The sequence below is a fragment of the Symphodus melops genome, assembly GCF_947650265.1.
Source record: "Symphodus melops genome assembly, chromosome: 2".
Lineage (NCBI taxonomy): Eukaryota > Metazoa > Chordata > Actinopteri > Labriformes > Labridae > Symphodus > Symphodus melops.
The window spans coordinates 14101172-14124246 of NC_136692.1; the positions used below are offsets into that span (position 1 = coordinate 14101172).

The 23075-nt window shown below is 38.9% G+C and overlaps 1 protein-coding gene across 2 annotated transcripts in view; it reads right to left on the reverse strand.

Moving 5' to 3' along the window:
- Window positions 1–23075, reverse strand: part of LOC306820255 (protein ELFN1-like) — a 107065-nt gene that overhangs the window by 4808 nt on the left and 79182 nt on the right. For both annotated transcript variants that reach the window (XM_079338054.1, XM_079338053.1), the window contains 3 exons: window positions 1915–2630; window positions 1674–1827; window positions 937–1103 (listed from right to left, as the gene is read on the reverse strand). In XM_079338054.1, the coding sequence (XP_079194180.1) occupies window positions 937–1103; window positions 1674–1827; window positions 1915–2201 (608 nt within the window). In that variant the 5' untranslated portion in view covers window positions 2202–2630. The remainder of the gene's footprint in view (window positions 1–936; window positions 1104–1673; window positions 1828–1914; window positions 2631–23075) is intronic.

Sequence of the window (23075 nt, forward strand, 5' to 3'; positions counted from 1 at the left end):
AGGAAATTAGGCAGACTTTGCAATGCTCCCTCTCTAGCCAAAAGGCTTTGTGTTTTCTTGATGTTTTTCTTCCACATGCAGTAGTACCCCTCCAAGACCGGAGAGCAGACTTTGATCCATAAAATTGGTGCACTTTTCCCTAATGTGCTCTAGTTACTCAGTTCTCTAAAGCTACACTGAACAGTCTAAGAAATCTCCCAAAATACCATTAAACAGGACCCCCCAAAAAAAGCTGTTAAATTGGTTCCATTCAGCTGTTGCTTTCACATTAAAGTCAAGACATCAATACCAGTTACAGTGCAGAGAGCAAGAACAAGATAGGTATTCCCACTGAAAAAAAGTTGGAAACTCATCTTATATTGAAAACATGGGAAGTTTCAGAAATGCATCATGATTAATATCTGATATCTTGGCAATGAAAACATATTTTTGCATCTCCTGTGGTGCTTTCCCCCCCCACTTGATGTCTGCCTAACTTTAGTTCAATTGGTAGAACTAGCCAGTCACATCTCAGTAAACTGAGGACATCAGGCATGACAAGTTATACTGATTTTTGACTTGTTTGTGAAACTGGCTGTTCACTACCAGCTCCAGTGAAGTTGTGCAAAACATGTTTACATCCCTTGCCTAGTTAGTATGATGCACACTTAAACCTCAAAATATAAACTCAGTGTCAAATTGTGAACAGCCCTTTTCATCTTTTGAGTGCTTAGAAGAATTTTTACATTACTTTTGTCATAGTCAGATGTCAACAGTAAGATTTTGTAATTAGTAACTTTTCTATATTTTACTTCAAGAATGTTTTGGGGGATTAAAAGAGCAATATAATTGATGTTATTAGTTATTCCGTGATCATCCAAATAAATAATCAGTTGTTTCAGCACCACTAAAGCATTTTGTCTTTGGTTGAACACATACACAGACCAAGGACAATACCTGTTCATGGAAAGGTCTATGTTCTCTATGTTGGGGCACTCCCAGAAGGTGTTAGGTGTAACAGTCTCAATGAGGTTGGCTTGCAGGTAGAGATACTGCAGCTTGCCCAGGCCTCGCAGCATGCCCTCTGTCAGGTTCCTCAACTTGTTGAAGCCCATCTGGAGAACCTGTGGAGGCACAGACAAGTGGGATTATTCTAATCTCTGAAGTGCTGGCCAGCACCAGGCAACACACAGTACAAGCTGGAAACACTTAGAACAAACAGATGATGGTTCAGAACAATCAGGTTTCACATCGTGATTCTAGCCTCTGTGCTATGTTGAAGATCTTGTGCACATTTTACCTCCTGGAATAGCTCCAGCAGCTTGTGTTTAACTGTGCCAGCTCATTATGGTGGTGTTCAGTTTAGTTTGGTGAAAAAAAACTTTTGCCTGAATTTTTTTGGAAGCTAAAATTGGTGTATTCTGAGTTAAATATATTTTAGAAATATTTTATTGATGGTCAGAGGAAAGGTGATTTGAAATCTGAGAAGGCACTTGATAAAACTTTTCCTGAAAGATTTCCAAACAAAGTGCTTCCAACAGGTTTTGTTTGACGATAAAACTTAAGTCTCTCTGGTTATTTAATCTAAACTTTTCAATATTGTGCTCAGAAATATGTCTGCTAAATTTTTTACCAATCTGTAACATTAAACACAGTTCATGGTGTATTTGCATAATCATAATATGGTTGCTCACCTGCAGGTTGAATTGGGCTGAGAATGCTCCATCTTCCACATAGCTGATATCATTCTTGGTGAGGTTTAGATAGGTGAGGTTTCCAAAGCGACTGAGTGAAGAGTAATGGACCGATCGTATCTTGTTCTCATTCAGTCTTAGATCAACGATAGTGCTGTTAAGAGGATGAAGGCTTTAGATGTTTTTCCAAACGAGGCAAAATATTCTAAAAAAAATGCACTTTTATTTTATGTTTGCTTACCTGTTAATATGGGAGGGGATTGCTTCATAAGGTGGCTGGTTCATACTGCAGATAGCTAGCCACACAAAGCCCTTCTCGCCTTCAATCAGCCAGCAGTCTGCTGTTACCATTGGTAACCGCATTATTGACAGCAGCGCAAGCCAACAGAGGAAGGAACTGGCTGTGGAGAGGACCACAGATGAACCTCCAGTCAAACTGTGTCTCTGCGGTCCCTGTCCTGTCCTCTGGGCCATCTGGGATGTCATCACAATATCCATTGGAGAAAGCCAAACACAGATGCTTGCCATCTAACATTTATCCATGCAGGCGAGTGCCATTTGAAAGGCAGTGAGGGGCTTATTAATTGTTATATCTCAGTGTATGTTGGCCTCTCTATGCCTTTTTTGAGATGTGTGTCTGTACTAATCAAAATGAAGTCGAAACATGGTAAAGTATTAGCTTGTCTTGGAAACGTTTTATTGAGGTTGTGTTAGAAATTTAGAAATCAAGTAGAAATGAGCTCAGCACTGGGATTTATAATGTGTTTGGCAGTATGAGTCTTCAGGTAAACACTATCAATTATCTAATTAGGGGGAACATTTAATTTGTTATGTATATATTGGCAAGTGAATGTCGTCCTAATGCCAGATTGGCTAATGCTTATGTCTTCTATGGCCATCTGCATTTCTGATTGGAGGAGCTCCTTCATGTTCATGTGCTGGTATGAGAACTCGTCCCTGGAGGGAAAAAGAATAGAGAGAAGGGAGAAGGATGTTAGAGAAGAATCTGAAATGAAAAACACTGGTTTATGTTGGGAGACCCTGATACCAATATATATATATAACTTCATATATAACTTCTTCATATATAGCTGTTCAGCATTATTATACACACCTGCACAAAGACATCCATGCACATACACTACACAGTTTTAACACTCATAAAGTTATTTCTTGAAAAGGCCAAATATCTCAAGCTGCTACAAATCTAATTAAAAAAACCAAGCAGTTACAAATCTTAAAATAAAACCTCACAGACGGGGGTTGCTGTATGTACTACACTTACTGTACACATACACATAAAATACACCCACCTCCCCAACCACCATGACACATACACACGCCGTATTTTTGCCCTTACATTTGCCTCAGGGCCTTGAGAGGCCTGGGGTAAGAATTACCATTACACTGTACTGTATCTAATTAATGAGTGTGCTCTAAATAAAACATTTCCTGGAGAGAAAAAAACAGCTGATCTCTGATAGAACAGATCCGAGTAAGAGGGAGAAGTCTTGCAAAGGGCTGTGGAGTGGGGAGAAAAAAAGAGAATGAAAAAAAAAAGGGTGTTAGAGAGTGGTGAGATAAAATGTTTTTTGGAGGGAGAGAGAGTGAGATGTAGCAAAAAGTGATGTAGAAGGAGGGATGAGGACAGAAAGAGGCAGTGATTCTGTGAGAAAAAATGAGGCTGAGGAGAGAGATGTGTGTCTCTGTCTGCAGACTCTGCTAGAATAGTATACTTATACTGCTTCTCCTCAAGAGTCCTGAAGATCGTGTGCACAAGTCCCTCAGTGCTAAAAGAGCAACAAACAGGATGTGAAATCACAGGAGTGAAGGAGGAGTGAAAAAAGTCTTAACTTCATCTCACAGTAGTTTTTAGCTGTTCTTATCTTATTGATTACTAATCAACAGCAATGCAGATAGGTGTTGATGTTTCTTCTCTCAAGTGGAAGATCTTGGTCTCTGCTGGCATGATGCATGACCTACTACCTCCAGGCAAACAACTAAAATAGCACCAGTTGTCAGAATGCAAGAGTCCCGGGGTTCCCCGTTTTGAATGAAGCAATGGCCCATGATCTGAGAGCAAATACAGACAACCAAGTTAACAAATCAGATCTCATGTAGTTTGAATGGACCTAGCAAATGCTTTTGATTCTGTTCCCCACCAGCTCATTATTTTTGCGCTTTACTTCTTCCACATACCATCCAGCATCCAGGGACTAGAAGGAAACGACCATAACAGTTTTCATATCTACAACACAACCCAGGATATCTTCACTGGCACCAGCATGGTCAGCATTACACTTGATACAGATATGTCACTTGAAATGAATAACCACAGGCAGTCTCGTCTCTTTGGAGAGTCAGTAGCAAATGAGGTCTGCCGACTTGAGTTGGCGTAAGTGAATTCAAGTACTGAAAATTACTGCTTCTTGTTCACCACATGATTTGCTGGCCTCTGTCTTTTACTTTTTGAAAAAGCTATTTTTTTAGCTTTTGGTAAATGTAAGAGTCCAAAATGTATTGAGGAAAGAAATCTACCATCCCTGTATAGACACATAATGGGATGTCCAGACAGGGACAAAACACAGTTGGACAAGGTTGTGCTACAGTGCCTGATTGTGAGTCATCTATTGTATGTTATTACAAATGTCATTGTCATTAAAAGAAACCCAAACCCTCTGATTTCATTTAGGCACTCTACATCACACACTGGCTTATGTGAGTGTCTGTGTTTGTATTACATAAAGGCTTTTCCAGCCTGTCAGCAGAACCTTTAACTGATGGTTAGACTTCCTCCCACATACCATGAGACAAACTACCCAGTATGGCCACCAGAGAAAGGGTAGGAACTGCTGCCAGCTACATGAACAAAAGAAAGAAAATAACAGATGCACAGGAAATGCCCATTCTGCTGACCAAGGATTAGGCTGCAGGATAAACAAACAGTTGAGAATGGAGAACACAAGGCCGTAACAAGGAGACACAGCAGTCGTGGAGACAGCTTAGTGTCAGTAACAGCTGATCTCCGCCTGAACTCTTTTTATTCTGAGGTAAGCGACATTGGCTGCAAGACTAAAAGAAAGTAACAGTATTCAAAGAGATTTAGTCCCAGCAACAAGCTTGCACTTGACCTCCTTTTGTTGTAAATAGTCTTGTAGTGTAAATGTGGTATGTGCAGAAGAGTCTGTCGGCCTCTTTTACATTTTGCATCATTCATTGCCTTCTCGAGCCGCCCTCTCGCTTTACTCAACTGTTCCCACTGAGAACAACCAAGTGGAATATTCCAGCACTCAGCATCACGACCAGCTCGCTTTCCAGTCGTGTCACACTCAAAGATTTATGGGGTACAAAACGTCATCCGGAAAGATTGGACTCTAACCTTGCTTTACTGAAAGGGTGACAGTTATGGTGTCATGGCCATGACATTTACAGGATATATGTGTCAATGCACACATTTTTCTTAAAAATAAGGGGAGATAGCCTGGAGAGTGCTAAGAGTTTGGCTTGTTGACAACACTTTTGCAAACAAACACAGAAATGTGTGGCACATTTCTCACACTCACTCAACAGTAGGGTACTCAGTCTATGAATGAGGGATGTCATCCTTTACAGACATCCCTTTGTTATTGAGCTCTTCTTCACACACAGACACAGTCCAAAGTATTTACCACTCCAGAGTTCTGAATCTTAAGACTTTAGACACTTGTTGATCATCCTCATTTCACGCCAGAAGCAATGAAAAGCTGCAAATGTGGCTTGACAACAAAAAACTTTCAATCAAACAGAACAAAAGGGTTCAAGCTTCTGCAACACATAAACTCATCTTTCTTGTATTTCCAATGCTTCTAATTCAGATCTCTGTGTCAGAAGTATCCAGGATCGAGGCAAAAAAATAGTTTCTACAACTTTCAAGAAAGCTTCTTTTAGTCCATGTGTGTGATATGTTACACATTTCTATGACATCTGGTTGATATTTAGGTCAAGGACCAAGAACAAAAATCTGAAAAAAATCTTTGCAATTTGATGCAATTTCACGTCCTGGTTTTCTTGTGTGTTTTTCCAGTTAACCATTTGATTTTGCAGTTAAGAAATGCACTTACTTATTTGCTTAGGATTGGTGTCTTGTGTTTCCTCACAAACTGTCTTCATACAGCTGTTCATTTATATAGCGCTGGCTTGGCCAAAAAGGTATTTTAATAAATAAAAAAGAAACAGGAAATATGCTAAACTTTCGGTCCAAAAGGATCTGTGCTCAAATAAAGAAGGGCTGTACATATTTATTTCGTAAATTCTCTAACATTGAACAGTCTGAATTTATATCTGTAAGCTCAGTGGCACTATTACAAATGATTAAAAATCATGGGAGTTGAAGAGCATCTCTTTGTGTGTGGGCGTCTGCATTTGTGTTTCCTATTGTATCTGTTTGGCTAACCTGGTTGTTGGTTTAAAACCTCAATGATGACTGAGCTTCTTGCTCCTGCACCACCTAATCGCAACAATTTAATTAATTAATGATGGAAAAAATAGTGCAAATCAATTCCACGTCTTATAAATCTTATATTTACCAAAAGAGATTTCATACCCACATAAACATAACAAATTTTCATCCCAGTCTTCAACCCTACAGTGTTTCAAAGTGACTGATGAAAAGCACTTAGGAGATGGGTTTTACTCCAAGGCAGGATGTGAGCAAGGCAGAAAAATGAGCACATTAGAAACAGGCACACATACACACATACAGGACATGGAATAAAGAAACAGAAACCCACAAACCCACAAACACACCTACACAGGACACACAATCTCAATATGCAGTGGGGCGTCACACACTCTTCCATTACTATTCCATACCAGAGTAGAAAGCAGCAGCACACAACAAAGCTGTAAGCAGCCATCTACAGAAAAATGATGATGAAGGTGAAGGAAAAGCAGGAAGATAAATTACCCATGATGCCCAAATGCAGCCCTCCTTATGTGTGTTGGGGACTGTAAATCTACACTCTGCTTCGAAGCCAGAATCCTTTGAGAAGAGTAAATACTGATAAGGATAAAGGCAGCATGTTTTCCTATTCTGTCCATTGCAGGAAACTATGACTGCAGTCAAATCTGTTTAAAGTCAAAAGACTATCACTTCTCTAAGATCTTATCACATTGTTATGCTGTTGAAAGTCTACATTGTCATGCAACATCTATTTAATGTACTGTATGTCGGCTATTTCCAAGCATGCCTGTAATAAAGAGTAACACGTTTCCACAGGATATGTATGTATGTATGTATGTATGTATGTATGTATGTATCAATGCTGACTTTTAATTAAAATGTTTTAATAAAGCAATACCACAATAATATCAATAGTTGTATAATAAATACATTCTTATGATTAAATGCTGGCTAAATAATTAAAAAAACGTAGAAGAAAGCTTACTTAGCTTGCAACATTTCTCCTGCAGATAGTTTTGGTGTTGTAAAGTTTATAGTGTAACTGTAGCGTCACCACAGCTTGTTACAAGGAGCTGGCCTAAAACTTTATGGTTAGAAAGATGTCTCAATCCACTAGCTATGGCTTTGTTAAAAAAAGGGATAATAGTTCATGTGTCTTTTCTTAAAGAGGACATATTATACCCCTTTTTTCATCTTTTAAAACAGCCGTCTTTGGGCTAAATGAAAAATCTGTTCTCCTTAGGTCAAACACGAAACAAGCACCTGAGGTGGTTTGCGACCCTGCATAAAATATCTCTCTCAAAGTGTGTGTGAGTTTTCCCGGTATAGACATCACTCCTCTGCAGTGACAATAAAATAAAAGTTGTGCTCTAGGCTGGAGGTGGAGTTAATTAGTAGAGAAAACAGGGGAGGTGAAGGGCTTTTTTAAAACTAAAATCTAACTTGTGATGTCACAAGTTGAGAAAAATGTAAACGGAGCAATTTTCTCTGTCTTGTAAGATTCATGCAGCCTACAAACAAAGGACTGGATAGATGTATTTCAAATGTTGTGGGTCGGTAAACACTGAAGTTACCACATATATGTAAAAACACAGTCAAAGTGGATTTGTCCCCTTTAACACCAGTAGGATACACATGCCAGTAGAGAGGGCAGAGTTGTATCAGATATGTCGGCTAATCTTGCTGAGATAAGAAGCTGTTTTAACAAGTAGGCTACTTTATGTTATAAAATGTGTTTACAATAACAGTTTAGTCTAAAAGTTCTCTTAACTGGGAAACAATCTCTCACTGCCCTGCAAACACTTATAAACAGCCTCTTAACGCTGTATGCATCTTACATTACACAGGGCTATTTCAGGATTGCTCTCAAATAATTTAGATATTTATGTAACACCAATGGATGGATGTAAGCAGAGTACAGTTTTTCCTTTGTTGCCTCAAGCCCCGACAGAGATGTGCAAGACAGTCTTTATGATACTTTGAGTTCATCGTGCACATTTGCCTGCTAAAAGGCTTGGAAATTCAGAAACTAATTTCTCTACCCGAGTTCAAAGCTTTCATTGGAGCTGTGAGACATGAAACCATGTTGTTGAGTTTCATTTTGTTTTTCTCTCTGAAGGGGGGGTCTCAGTTTTTTATCTTGAAACTTCACACGTAGCCTCCACCTTATTGGTAACCTGTTTAAATATAGCCTTGATTTAGTCTCACAAAAAGTAAATTGAAAAGTGAAGTGAATTCCCTTTGCCAGGGTTGTTACTATGAAGCATATTGATTCCCTGGGACAGGGATATGTCAAACTGTGGACAAGCTTGTGAAGAATTAATCTATTCTCTGTGTCTTGGGAGCTCACATCAAACCATATTACACAGTCTGTTCTGGGCAGTACGTAACAACTCGCCCCCCTGGTGGATATGTGCACTAACGCACTTAACAGGGCACAAATGACACATGAGATTTGTGCAATCGATGAAAGTGAGTCATGTGAATTAGATTAGATTACAAAGCAAAGAGAAGAGAAGTGAGAAAGAAAGAAAGAAAGAAAGAAAGAAAGAAAGAAAGAAAGAAAGAAAGAAAGAAAGAAAGAAAGAAAGAAAGAAAGAAAGAAAGAAAGAAAGAAAGAAAGAAAGAAAGAAAGAAAGAAAGAAAGAGAGAAAGAAAGAAAGAAAGAAGGCAGATCAAAAAACAGCTTGCTTCAGGGCAAATACAACTACACCTCTCACGACAGAAGCCACAGTGTGAGTATGCATCTGTCTGTCGTCCAAATGATTCAAAGACGTCCAATCCAATTTGTTGTGGGTCCAACTTCCATCTCCTTCCCCCCCCCCCCACCATCAGAGTGATTGACTTGTATGGAAATAAGTCTTTGAGATCACACAAAATCACACATCCGTGATGGAGTAATGTTGTTTCTTTTGCCCTGAACTCCACCTTAGAGGTTTCAAAGGGGGGCTGGGGTTGTTGTTGTGATGCATGGGTTGAATTTAGGGGGAATTGAGCTGACGTCCTGACTCAGAGTGATGGACGTTTCTACAAGTAATATGGAAACGTGGGGCGTGAAGGACAGTTCTATTAAAGAAATAATCCAATGCCCGCTATGCAGCCTGTGGTGTTGACACACAAAGAGAGAGAGAGAGGAGGAAATGTTCACTGCTGTGTTGAATGGGAGGGGAATTGGGACAAAATGGAAAAAATTATTCTACCAAAGCAAGTCCTTATATCTTTTATCTCTTTGCTTTATTTATCTCTGTCATTTCGTGTGGCAGTCTCCATATCTGTCCAATGGACAGTGTCCGTATGTCTGTTGGTATTTCTCTGTCTGTGCAGTGTGCCGAGTTTTAACAGAATAATAGGCACCCATGATATGAATCTCCTTCCCTTGGCCCTGCAGGGTTCGCTTGTCACTCCCCTGCAGAGAGACTTAAACATGTGAGATGCCATGGATGATCCTCTGTGGTGAGGCAATGTATGGTTATGTAATGTGTTTAGTATTCAGGCAGTAGAATAGAGAAAAGAAGAGAATGGGGATGGAGGAAAAAAAAGGAGGCAGCTATGGAAAAACAGTCAGAGCACCGTAACAGAAAGTACAGAGAATGAAGGCAAGACCAGAGTGGGAATATGTCACATTAACATTAATGTTGTGTGTTTTATGGTGAAAGTGGAAATATATATCACTTTCATCACTCTTGTGTTTGTGCTTTAAATCATTTCACATGATTCTTATTAACTAAAGAAGTGTGCTTGTTAGGATAGCAATTCGGGAAAACTCAAGACATGCTACTGAAAGAGCCTTGGGTTGAAATTGTTTGGTCAATGTTTTTAAGGTCAATAATGAAAGCGAAACCTGGATTACATGTAAAAATATGAAGCGAACTGTGACCTCTATGAATCATTAGACTTGGGGGGTTTCAAGGTGTAATTTAATCACGACTCAAACCTTTGCATGTAAATCGTTGAGAAGGGATTAGGTTGCAGCTAACATGCCAAACTTAAACTAAGTTTTGCTGTACTGATAAACATTTCAAAACATAACAACGTTTGTCTGAGTGACATTGATTTCTCACTGTTGTGTTAAAGTTCCTCACTGGTTTGCAGCAACATCAGACATCAACCCAAGCAAACACTGACACTGACCAAGACCTTGTCTACCAAACATTGTTCCCAATCTAACTAAACCCCTTATGTCTCTCACAATCCAAGTCTAAATGCTCTCTCCATAATCAATTTGCAGTGGAAGCCTGTGACTCTAACAGCAGATGATATTTAGAGAGACAGCATTTTGATTATCGCTTTTTGTGGAGGAACAGCTACTATGTCAGTTCACAACGACTGCAGAGTAAATATGCGAGTTTGTATTAAAGCAGGTTGCAACATCACACGGCAGCAAAAACTGGACAAATCTTCATTGAAATAATATGCACAACTCATATATCAAACAGGTTCAGATGTCTACATATATCCACCCGAAGGATTCAATTCTGCAATTTCTAATTGAGCATGTTTAAGTGTATTCCATGACTATGACTTCACATTGAACCTTTCCATATCTGGAGGCTCAGCTTCTGCAGAGGCCAAGAGGAGCTGAAACCTGTGTCAGATGTGATAGAGACCACAGTGTTAATGGTGTGAAGTGTAGGCCTACATCAGGAAATTACCACCATCACTGTTCTGGACAGAAAAAACAAACACGTACGCAGGTGTGATATCAGTGTGTGTTTGTGTGTCTGTATCTCTCTCATTCTCTGAGCAGGCAGTAGGCCAAAGAGGGTTTTAACACGCTTAATGGGATTTCACACTCCGAACTACACACATCCACACAAACCCGCGGACCCACACACACATACTAATGTTGAAGATAAACATGTCTGAAAGCTATGTGTGATCCCAGACAAATACACACACATCCTCACATGCACACTCTCTGATATAAGGATTTATCAGGCTCCCACATTGTACACATGCAAATCTAATGGACTTTCAGTACACACACACACGCACAACCACATAAAGGCACGCGCACACACACACTCACAATGGTAGTCACTCAATTCTATAAAAATGCAGTACACACCTGCCAGAGTGGAACAGACACACACAGGTGTATCCTCTGAACAGATCTGCCATTATACCTCCATCCAAAATCTGTGTTACATTAGTGCTTCAGCAGTTATTGTCACCTGTTACTGCTATGTGTGCAGACTAAAAATAAAAAAATCAAGCTTTTCCGTATGAAATGCTTCCTGCCTGAAGGGCTTGAGAGGATTTTTTTTTTTCTTTTTTTGGAGAAGAGGGCAGTTCAAGTAGCACCAGATTCACAGCAGTAAGTACATATCCCAGTGGTGACTCAGAAATGTGTCAAAATGTTCAGAGAAACTTTCCAAAGTGCTCCTGTACCACAATCCATTTCTCCACTGTTCATTTATTGCTTTGCCAATACATGACTGAATACAATATGTCTGGCGGAGCTTCAGATTCACAGCACAGGGTGTCCAAAGTGCTTGATAAAAGCAGGGAGAATAGTTGTGTTGGAACCAAAGCTTGTTTGGAACATGCTGAACAATACAGATCCACAGCAAAAATATAAATAAAAAATGTAGACTACTAAATGCTGCAAAAGCAGTGCGAGACTTTTTCTGTGGGCATTCTGACACATTTTTAGTTGAAATGTATAATAAGGACCAAATTACACAAAAGTGACACTTCAGATCAAAACCAAGTTTTTAAACTTTTCAGTGAATACCACTGTCTGTGGATACATGTGTCCATTTTGATGTGATATGAAAATGATTTTGAGTGTAAAATGGAAATATTCAGTTAAAAGCAAGCAAACAGACAGATTAAGTACAGAGAAAAGCATCATGTAGAACACATTGTTAATAATTTGGATGAACCAATTCCCAAGCCCATCTGTTTGGACAGATTATACTTTGAAATGGGTGTGTCATGCATCAATCCAGTGTTCTTCTGGAAAATAGCCTCCAGACTTTTGAGTGAAGTGGACTGAGTGCTTTTCCAAACAAGCAGCCCTCCTGTCATTATCTGTTTTCTCCGGTGTGTAGTAAAATACACCTCTTCACTGAGAGAGTGAGTGAGAGCAAGTAAGCAACTAAGCAAGTGAGTGAGTGAGTGAGTGACTGAGTGACTGAGTGAGTGAGTGAGTGAGTGAGTGAGTGAGTGAGTGAGTGAGTGAGTGAGAGAAAGAGTTGTAGAAAGCACAGCTTATGAGCTCTGGTAGGTGGAGCGTGTTATGAAAAAAGTTGTGCCTGTCTGAAAAAAGTTTGGCTTTAGAACTTCAACAGAAAAATGACTAAAGCTACATACCATAACTCAATGAGGACAACACAAGTACACTCTAGTATCTCTCTCTCTCTCTCTCTCTCTCTCTCTCTCTCACACACACACACACACACACACACACACACACACAAACCACAGAAATAGATTTTTCCCACTGACACTCTCTGGTCAACACATTATGCTTGAATGTATTCATATGACCAGTAACCCGGCCACATGTTTGTGTATCTGCAGTGCATGCCTGCATTGTTCATTGTATGTGTGTGTTTGTGACTGATTTGGGGAGGTCAAGACTAATGGAGACGCTGCTCCCCTGTTATGCAGGTTCCTGCTGGGCTGACAGACTACAGAGACAACCTCTCCTGTGAAGGTAGGAACAGAAATTGAGATGAATGATAGAATTAAGGGAACACTGTGGTACAAACTTTTATTTTATCTGAGTCTCTCTCACACCTGTTGCTTGCTTATGAAACAGCACAGAACTGCTATTGTGTCCCTTATCTCCATAGTTTATATACCCTGTGCGTAGCATCTGTGCCCTGCCTGTCTGCACTTGTGTCTGATCTAACTTTAAGCTGTTTATTGGCATTTAGTGACAATTTTTCCTCCTGTCGAGACAGGGGTATCTCAAAGGGTGTGGCAGGGGTGACACGGGCCCCCCTTAAAATTTGATTGGCCACCCAAGTTGCCACCCCCAAATCCCATATATGATCGGGTATTTACCTGATCAAAGATATATGACTTAAGCTAAACCACAGGGTGTCCTGCATGCTCCTTACAAATAAGATTTATTGTCCAGAAGCAATATTACATTATGATATATAATCTAACAAACAAAAATTCCTTACTTTTTGTAAATGGAAAGCGCTATTACACCACAAGTCACATCTACCCATTACACACTAATAGCATAGGTTGCTACCATTAGAAGCAAGTAATCCCATTTGTTCGCATTCATGCACCGCCGCAATTTTGGGTGAAGTGTCTTACCCAAGGACACATCAGACATGTTGCTGCAGGAACTGGGGTTTGACATTTCGAATGAGGGACAATGACTCTACATACTGAGCTAATCAAAATCTTTACATGTATATTACACATATATACCTACATTACTGAGCATACATTAAGATATATTTGGTACTGCTACACAACATGAATACTGACTTACAGAAAGCTGCTTTAGTTGAAGACTGAGTAACATTAGATATGAAACATGTCTCTGTCTTTTACTAAGCGGATGATTAACAGTAAGCTGACATTTATCTGTCTGTTTTTGTGTCATTCTAGAAGCTAAATAGGTCAGAGAGGGGTAAAGGGTGAAGTTAAGGCTGAACAGGTGAGGTGTTTTGTTTTTTTTACACTGGGGCTGAGAGTGACATTTTATGGAGGTCAGCAGGTTATCAGTTATTTTGGAAGCTGTGTCTAAAAGTGCCATCCACAAAAGCTGGACAATGCAATGGGTAGCACGTTTAACAAGGCTTCTTTATGGCTTTAAGATGAAAGAAAACCTACTTACTCAAAAGCTTTTTTGACAAGATGATGGGTAGGTTTGACTGAGATCACAAACATTAAGGGCCTTAATGTGCTGGCTGTAACTGGCATTGCTGCGGTTCCTTTTTTGAAGGGGAACAACCAAACAAACTTAAAGCAAATTCTTGGTCCTAATCTAAATTATTCCTGAAGAGTTTTTGAGAGAGAATTTGCAAATTTGGCTGTTCAGCCAAGGACAAATTCAAATGTGGCTTTAATGACCTATCTTAGCATTTTACCCCATCTATTCTTTTTTATCATTCACTGCCTTCGGTTGTGCCCTACAGCTAAATGAAATCACCGCAGCTGTCTCTGCAGCACTGTAATTAAAAACAATCAGCAGTTTTTAGTGTGACGCCTAAAGTTTCATTCAGTAATTGTGAACACTGACATTTTAGAGCCCTTAGTACTGAGTGATCATGTCGTATAATGACAGTAAACTGCACATGGCAGGAGAATTGTGGACACATTCTGTGCGTAAAGTCCAGTTTAAAATGAAGCTCTGACTCATCTCAAGTTACTTAACTTGAGCAGAAAAGGAAAAAGGCTACAGTAGATGAATAAATCATTTAGATGTCAATTGCTTCAATATTTTGTTTTATCGTCACAGTCAAGCGAAACAAACAAACCGAACTGGAATGCAGGCGTCTTAATAATGGCAGATCTGACTTGAAGAATGATCTTGTTATTCCAGTTTAGAATTTTAAAATTTGCTCGCAGCATATGACAAAGTGTTTTCTATTTCTCACAAATTTAGTATGAAAAGCCAGTAAACAAATAATAAACTGAAAGAAAAGATAAAATGAAGATGCGTTAGCTATACAGATTACATATTGTGGGATTAGGATACCATGGACGTCTTTTTTCAAAAAAAATTGTTCCATCATTGGAATTTTTGGTTTTGGAAAATTCGAAGGCATTGGAGTTACACTTTCCGTTGACTTTTAGTGTAACAGTGAACTCAACGGTGAAAGTACAAATTAACTCAGCCTTGTGATACAATTTCAAAATCCAAAATAAAAAGTGAGGAAATGGACCTTGACCTGGTATTGTGTTGTCATACTGTTATTTCTAAATCCAACAACAAAGTCTAACAGGTAAATCAATAACAATTTATCAGCACCCTCAGCCACATTTTCCCTGAGATTGATTATATCGAGTGCTAGCTAGTTAAACTTGCTTTATGAATCATGACGTTTTGCTTACTGCTCAGTGTTTCAGCAGGAGCCCACTCTCTAAAAATAAAATTGAAAGCAATAATTGCTAACTGCCCGCTGTGTTAGCCTGAACCTATATGACATAAAGCAGTTACAATGCATGAATTCATGGATGATGACTTGTGCTGTTAGTTTCTTCTTTTGCGAGAGTTCAGTCGAAAAAGCAAAGTTCCATACAAAACAAATTCAAAACAATTTCAATGTTATTGGACTTGTATGTTCCTTCATTTTTCTGTTGCATGGAAATTTCTCTTTTCAAATTCACAGTTTTTCTGTCTTTAGCTAACAATACAACAATCATGTGAGAGCCTGTTGCTTATAGTACGGGTGTATGACCTTGCATGAGCAGAAGACTCAAGATCCTTTTACAAATGTGTATCTGCTCTTGATTTCAATCCATGTGTGAGGCGGCGTGTGCCTGCTCTGTAAATGTGTGTCTGGATAATGGAGAACCTGGTGATTGATGGAAAGGTTAATCATTCCAGACAGATGGTATGTGCTGCTAAATCAGCATTAGGTGAAGTCAGACTGTGTGTGTGTGTGTGTGTGTGTGTGTGTGTGTGTGTGTGTGTGTGTGTGTGTGTGTGTGTGTGTGCGTGTGTGTGTGTGTGTGTGTGTGTGTGTGTGTGTGTGTGTGTGCGTACATCACTGTGAGCATGCCTGCTTATGCTGTAATGAGCTGGTGTCCACTGCTTGATTGGCTGTGAATGGAGGGTGAAGACCAGGCCAGTGAAGCAACATGGGAACCAGAGTCCTCATTATTTTCCAGTGTAAAGTAAAACAGTGTATACACTTCCTAAATTCTACTTTGTGTGTATGTGTGTGTGTGTGTGTGTGTGTGTGTGTGTTTTATGTGTCTGTCCGACTGAAAGCTGCTCTATGACAAGAGACCAAGCAGGAGTCGAGGTCAACAACTCATCACGCTAGAGCTCCATCCAAGCCTACAGAAACCAGCCAAGGTCATATTATATAGCAGCTGTGAGTCAAGTGGTGATTGGATTGACCTTATATGTCGAGCGTGTGTGTGTTTGTGTGTAAAAAATCTGATGAGACGAAGTAAACCCTTTGTCTAAGCCTCATAAAATCTGTTGACCTAAGGACACTGCCCATTTGCACACACACAGTTTTAAAGCACAGCTTGTTGATTTGCAAAGACATGCATTACAGTCGCAGTGCTCCCATGGATTACATACATAAAACATGATATCATGTAAACCAAATGCCTTCGCACAAGTTTACTCACACTCAACCCCCTGCGTCCTCACATGAGAACATAATCATAAATTCATCCACACATGAGATGGAAAAAAGCAGACAGCAAGAGGCAGCCAGCATACATTTTAACCTCTTATACTGTATATACAGAAATGCTCTCACTCAAACACATTTGCAGTTACAGAGGACGGTGCGGCAATAGAGGTTAGAGTTAGTCATATGTGGAAAGCATGAAAATTGTGTCAATTCAATAAAAACACTTCAGAAGTATTTGAAATACTAAGCTGATGTTTTCACAGATTTTCTGAAACATTAACTTTTCTTTGCGAAATTAATTCCATAAGACATGTCAGCCTGAACCCAGTACTCCCATTATAGTAGTGTGATTTAAAAATAGTATATTAATGAAGAAGCACAAGCTAATAAGTTAAGCTAAGTTAACTTTGTGAAACAGTACACCTAGTTGTTATCCTATCATTCGTGGACTATCATCCTCATCGCTATCAATTGCTGTACTGATTTATAGGCAGTATCCTTGGCCATTACTAATAAACCATCTCTTAACCAGAAGGTTGGGGTGCAATCCCCAACTCTCGCTTACTATCCCTTACTATTAATGTGTCCTTATATATATATATATATATATATAAAAGAACAGATCATTTATAAAAAGAACAGATCATTTTGGTGATGGACCAATTGTCACTTAAAATGTGTTTTTATGTTCCCCTTACATATTTGATGGATGTGCAATAGACAATGTTTGTCACACTGAGCTAGCAATGGATGTTTAGCATTCTGTTCCAATGTTTTTGTTTTAATTATTGTAAGAAGTTATAGTTTAACAGCTTTAGGGACCAAATATCAAACTATATGTCTTTCAAATCAGTCCACATTGATTACTATTATACTTAAAGCCAATCTTTCCCTGAAATTATCCAAATCACTGTAGCTCTCAACAGCAACCAATCTACCACATGGTTTTTGAAAGGTAGAGACAGCCCATTATCTTACTTCAAGTCAGGCCTTTGTGCAGTTCTCGGAAAGGTTTTATTAGTTTGGTGTGGAAGAACTTAACTAGCCTGCAATGAATCCCAGTCTCCACTTAGTACAACCCCATTGTTTACTGTAGGCCAGGCATATATCATCATCAGTTGACCTCATTGACACTCTTGTGGTTGCATGGCATGTTCCCAGATTTTAAGAAAAATCTTCCCCTAGCTCTTAAGTACTGTTTAACGCTCTGGTCTTCTATGTCTCTGTTCTGCCTTCTTAAATGCTCCTTCAGGCGCTCGAGTTGCTGAATGGGAGGTATGGAGGCGGGTTTAGCTAGCTGGAGAACACTACTTCCCAAAGGGTCAGTATGTTTGTAAATGCAAGTTGTATAAATGTTGTTAAAAAAAAAAAAAAAAAAAAAAAAATCAATATTGAGAATGTATAGCTGATTCACTGTGGGTCCGTTTAGCTACCGGTGTTCCTATTGGAACTCCGTTCTTATGGGGGGGGGGGGGGGGTGTGACGACCCCTCCACACTAGTTGGTGTTCCTGTGCTGCTGGTTGTATTCTGTTGCAGGTTCCAGGAGGCGGGATTGTAATCAGTGGATGTGCTGCACCTTGGACCAGGGTAGTCTTCCTCCATAAAAGCGACTGAGGAAAGATGGCGCTCTCTCTCTCTCTCTCCCTGAAGACCACACAAAGGGACCGTGGGAACGTGGCGGCGCGGATGTATGGCTGTATGGCACGAGTTTGGCTGGATGTTAATAAACGGGATTGCATTCTGAGCAGAGGTCGTGTCCTGGTTCATGTTTCTTGTTGCGGCCGAGAGCCGGGTTGTAACAGGTAGTACTTACATTTCTTAGAGAAAGTAAACTGAAGCGGTTAGACAGTAATAACACCCAGATTTGCAATCTGAAATTCTCTTTTTGAACTTTTTTTGTGATGTTTCTTGTTAACAGACGCTCCACATTTTGCCAAAATAACACAATGAGAAAGTCCTGTACTCAAAAAAGATGAGAGATGTGTTCACACCTCCACTCCTTTTGTAAACCCTCTGTGAAGAATTGCTAACTCAACCAGCAGAACACTATTTGATTGACGTCTCTGAGTGAGCTGGGGGTGCTGCATCAAAGCTTCATTTCCACGGTTACAGTTCCACTCAGACACAACAAGCTGCTATAATCTGTTTGACCACCGTCATATTTCCCCAACGCTTCATTATATGTAATGCCTACCTCTTCATATTCTCTGCAAAATGTTTCAGGGACTGAATGCTTGTCAAAATTGCACATATTAGACGGGATATTCAGCAGTGCTAAGATGAAGAGAAATGCCTGCCACTCTTTCTAAAAATGTACGCTTAAGATAAAGTATGAGCATGAAATCTGCAACAAAAACAACTGTCAAAACTTGAACCACAAAACAAAGGATCACCACAGATAGGTTGACTCTCCAGCATGAATCATCTCCTCCGTCAAATCCTATATATCTTCTATTGAGATTTGCTTTTTAAGGTTTGATTTTTTTCTTTCACAAATAAACCAGCTGTGTTTCATAAATAAATCCCTGATAGGAGTGAGACTAACACTTATCTCAAAAAGAATTTTCTTCATTTCCCCCCCAACCCTGACATGTTTGGAAATTGACTTTAACACTTTTAGAACAGCAGATACTCACGTTTGAAAATCAGATTCTCTTAACTCTGATATAACAATGTTTCCTTTAAACACAAAACAATAAATGTTACTCCAAACACAGCCTTAATCTCTCTGCAGATGTTTCTAGATGTATCTATTCATTTAAATCCTATCTGATCACATTCCCCATCTATACATACGTACAAAGAAGACTGGGCTGCTCCTATAGCTGATCTTTACGTTTATTTGTGTGTATGAACATGTGGCTATGAATATAGTGGTGGAATTTAAAAACAGATATTTTGTTTTTGCCCATGTGGTGTCATTATTAGGGGCATGTCCAGGGAAGATGCCAGGGGTAACTTTTATTCCAGTGCAAAAGTTATCAGCAATTTGTCAAGTATTTAATATATATACATTTATTTACTCTAGATGTGCAGTTATGCAACTGTTTTAAATGACCCATATCTGCTGCCGGCCCAGTAAAAAAATCAATTATTGCCAGCAGTACATTTTGAGATTTATAGGGACATACACACAGTTTAAAATCAAGGCCTGATACACACAACAATTTAGCTTGTTACCAACATTTTTCTTTGGTAACTTCGGTTTTTCTAAAGAGCATAGAGATTTGATGTATTGTTCATAGTACCTCTTGAAATTTGGTTGTAACATTGCATAAAACAAAACTTGCAAATTCATCAATATCAATGGTATTTTCTGGATTAACTTTGAATGAAAAGTTGCAGTTAACCAGAAAAGGACACGTGAGCTCAATGTGTGGCAGAAAACAAAGGCTTCTGAGAGGATTTTCAACTCTTGCAGTGATATCTGTGCTGTAGTTTTTTTTTTTAAAGTAATTTGATCATCAAGAAGTCCTTGAGTAAAAGGTGGTGGTGGTGGTGGTATGTTTCCACCTCTCTTCACATACCAAGAGGGCAAAAAAAAAAAAAAAAAAACTTAAAAAAACACAATAAAAAAATGCCTGATTGCCTGAATTGCTAAGAAGTTCTGAACAAAGAGCAGAGCTTTCCCAGGTGAATATTCATGTGTTGAATATTGTTGAACAAATTACAAATGAAATGTCTCTCAGGTACCTTTCAAATAACTTTTAGTGCTGAAAATGAGCTCTTCCTTTACATGTACCTCACCCGCCTCTCTCTGCACAAACATAACAACTGCACGGCGTATTTTTGGTTTCCCGCCGCATCAGACGGCCATTGTGTCGGGTTCAAAAGCAACAACGAGGGATTATTCTATTAGTCATTTCTCCTCACCAAAACAAAATACCAGAGTCAATTTATTGCCGTTTTTATATGCTGGGTGGAAAAGATCTGAGTAGACTGCAGGTTTACAGAGAGGTTTTCTATCACTTTGCATAATCCCGAGAGACATCTGTCTGTGAGCATGAGTCCCACCTTGCAAATTTCACATTTGAAGAATTCAAATCCGACGCTTGAGGACAAGACACACAAACATGACAAGACTTTTGCAGACACGTACAGGCAAAGATGCTAATTTCCAGCAGATAATCGGCTATTTGAAGCTAATCTTTGCTGCCTCAGAGCATCTATGCTATTTGCAATCTGATTTTACTTCAAATAAACTATAACTTCTTAATCTGGTGTGCTGTTTTGGAGTTCAAGTCTGTGTACGTGTTTGTGTGTGTGAAATCTGCTAGAAACTTTAAGCTGTAGCTCTGTTTATCATTTGTTCATTGTTTTTTGCTTGTTTGTAGAACTTAAATATGAAGCACTTTAGTCTCAAATTATCCAAGCTCATTATACACACACACACACATACACACACACACACACACACACACACACACACACACAAACACAAACATACACTCCCATCTGTTTTGCTCCGTCCCCATTGTTCCTGGTAGATCCTATGTATGTCAAATGCACCACCCTCGTACTTTGAGATGACTTGTTTTGTTTGCTGTCGTTGTGTTTCCTCTTGTGTGGTGTTTCGAGACGATCATATATCACGGTCGTCATATCTTGGTTGTGTCACTGAGCACATGAAGCACAGCTGTGTGGGCCCGTGTTCAATCGAGCAAAAGTTATGCGGCTGATTTGGATCTTCCTTAAGCTGTCGGTGGGCTTTTCATCGATTTCTCTCAGTCTATCTGTCTCTCTTTGTACACCTGTCAGCGCCTCGCTGTGGAGACAAATGAACCAGGATACTGATGCGATGTTCTCAGAATATTTGAACCATACATATATGCTACTGCTGGAGATAAGTTTAGCGTTTAACGTGACACATCATTACCAGCTTAATGTGAAGGTGTTTTTTTAGTATGAGAAAAAACAACAGTATCGCTGAGAGGATTGGCAGCCTATGCTCATTTTCATCTTCATCCCTTTGGATCAAAAAAGAGGCATCAGTTTTTACTTCTTATTTTTGATACACATACACAACAGTGCAAACTTCATGGTTCGTATGAGTACATGGCCAGTTTTTTTTTTTTTTATCAAATTAGAAGACAATTCCCAGACCTTGACCTTTTTACGCATTCATTCAGAACTCTGCATTACTCCTGCTGCTCCACACGCAAGCCTGTGACGTTTGCTCTTTTGTGCATCTTTCAAGATTAAGACCTTTTTATGCACATAAAAAAACCCAAGGTTTGTTTATTGAGTGCATTTTTAAACTCATTGTTGATCATTGCTGAGTCATAAAATTGTGACTCTTCAGTTTTTCTTAAAACAATTGACGAAAACATGCTGGCCTGTGCACCTCTCTTTAGGAATCATATTTGATGAAGGATTTACTAAAACCAAGTTAATGTTTTTGGAGTTGAAGTTAAAAAGAAAGACTTTTCTTTTTCGTTTTTTTCTCAATTGTCAACTGTTGAAGCACAAATCATCTGTAATTCACAAGTTTTTTGTTCCCAGTTTTTTTTTTTTTTAAATTGTCTTCCATTTTTCATTACAGTGTTATAGACTCCTGTGTTATTGGGAGATTTAATAAAATACATAGATCACCAGAATAACGGATGCAGTAGAATGAAAAGGTTGTGGGACAATAACTTAAAACATCTTTATCTGAAGCTGAAAAAATCCCAGGATAAGAATCATATGTAGATATAAGCTGGACAGTTACAGGAAGACAGATACTAAAAACTTTTCAACTATGTTTTTGAGAGACGTTCAGATTTATGGGAGAAATAAGCCATCAATTGTCTTTACTTTGCCCACCATTGTAATCAAACGAAGCTCACAAGGATGTGTTTACAAATGGCACCTGTTCTCGCAGGTAGATGAATGTATAATTGGACAGTGGAGCTGATGATTGCTGAGCACTGAAATGATTCTGCTCCTGCGTGAAAATATCAATAAAACTAAGATGGATCTGCCCTGTGAGCAGCTCTGACTCGTTTAATTTCAGTGTTTATTGGAAAGCTACTGGATAACTTTAATGATATCACATCATCCAGAGCGCACTTCTTCTTCCTACTTATCAAATCAACGTCAGACATATGAATGGAAAGTACTCACTCTTTTGCTCATTTTAAGTTTATTTGTCAGATTAATAAGGAAAAGAGCTGAAGTCAAGGGGTTAAAAAAATAAGTTTAAAACAAGACAAGCTGTGTTTTCACAGAACTGAAAACCTGCTTATACGGAATTTTCAAAACTTGCCTTTTATCTTAATCAAAAATTCACATAAAAACAATTTTAGATTGATTTGGACATTAATCAAAAACAGCAACTTTTATTGCATTTTACACATCAATTCACAATATTTTGTAGTAAATGATATCCCAGTGAGCAGCTTTTTACCCTGAGTCCTTTTAGAAAACAAACAAAATGTATCTATCTAACGCTAAAAATGTCTTAAGAGTCCGAAGTCTTTGGTTTGAAAATGATTTTTTTTTGTTCATTCTTTGCTTCATTTGGATTGACAAATCAGATTTTCTCCCTTTAAGCTGGACAAATCTTTAATATCCTTGACTTGTTTAAATGCATTTATGAAGTTAAAGCTTATATTAAAAGCTTTGCCTACAGCATAGAGAGCCTTCACCATAAATGCACATTGATACTATTATACCTCCTCTGA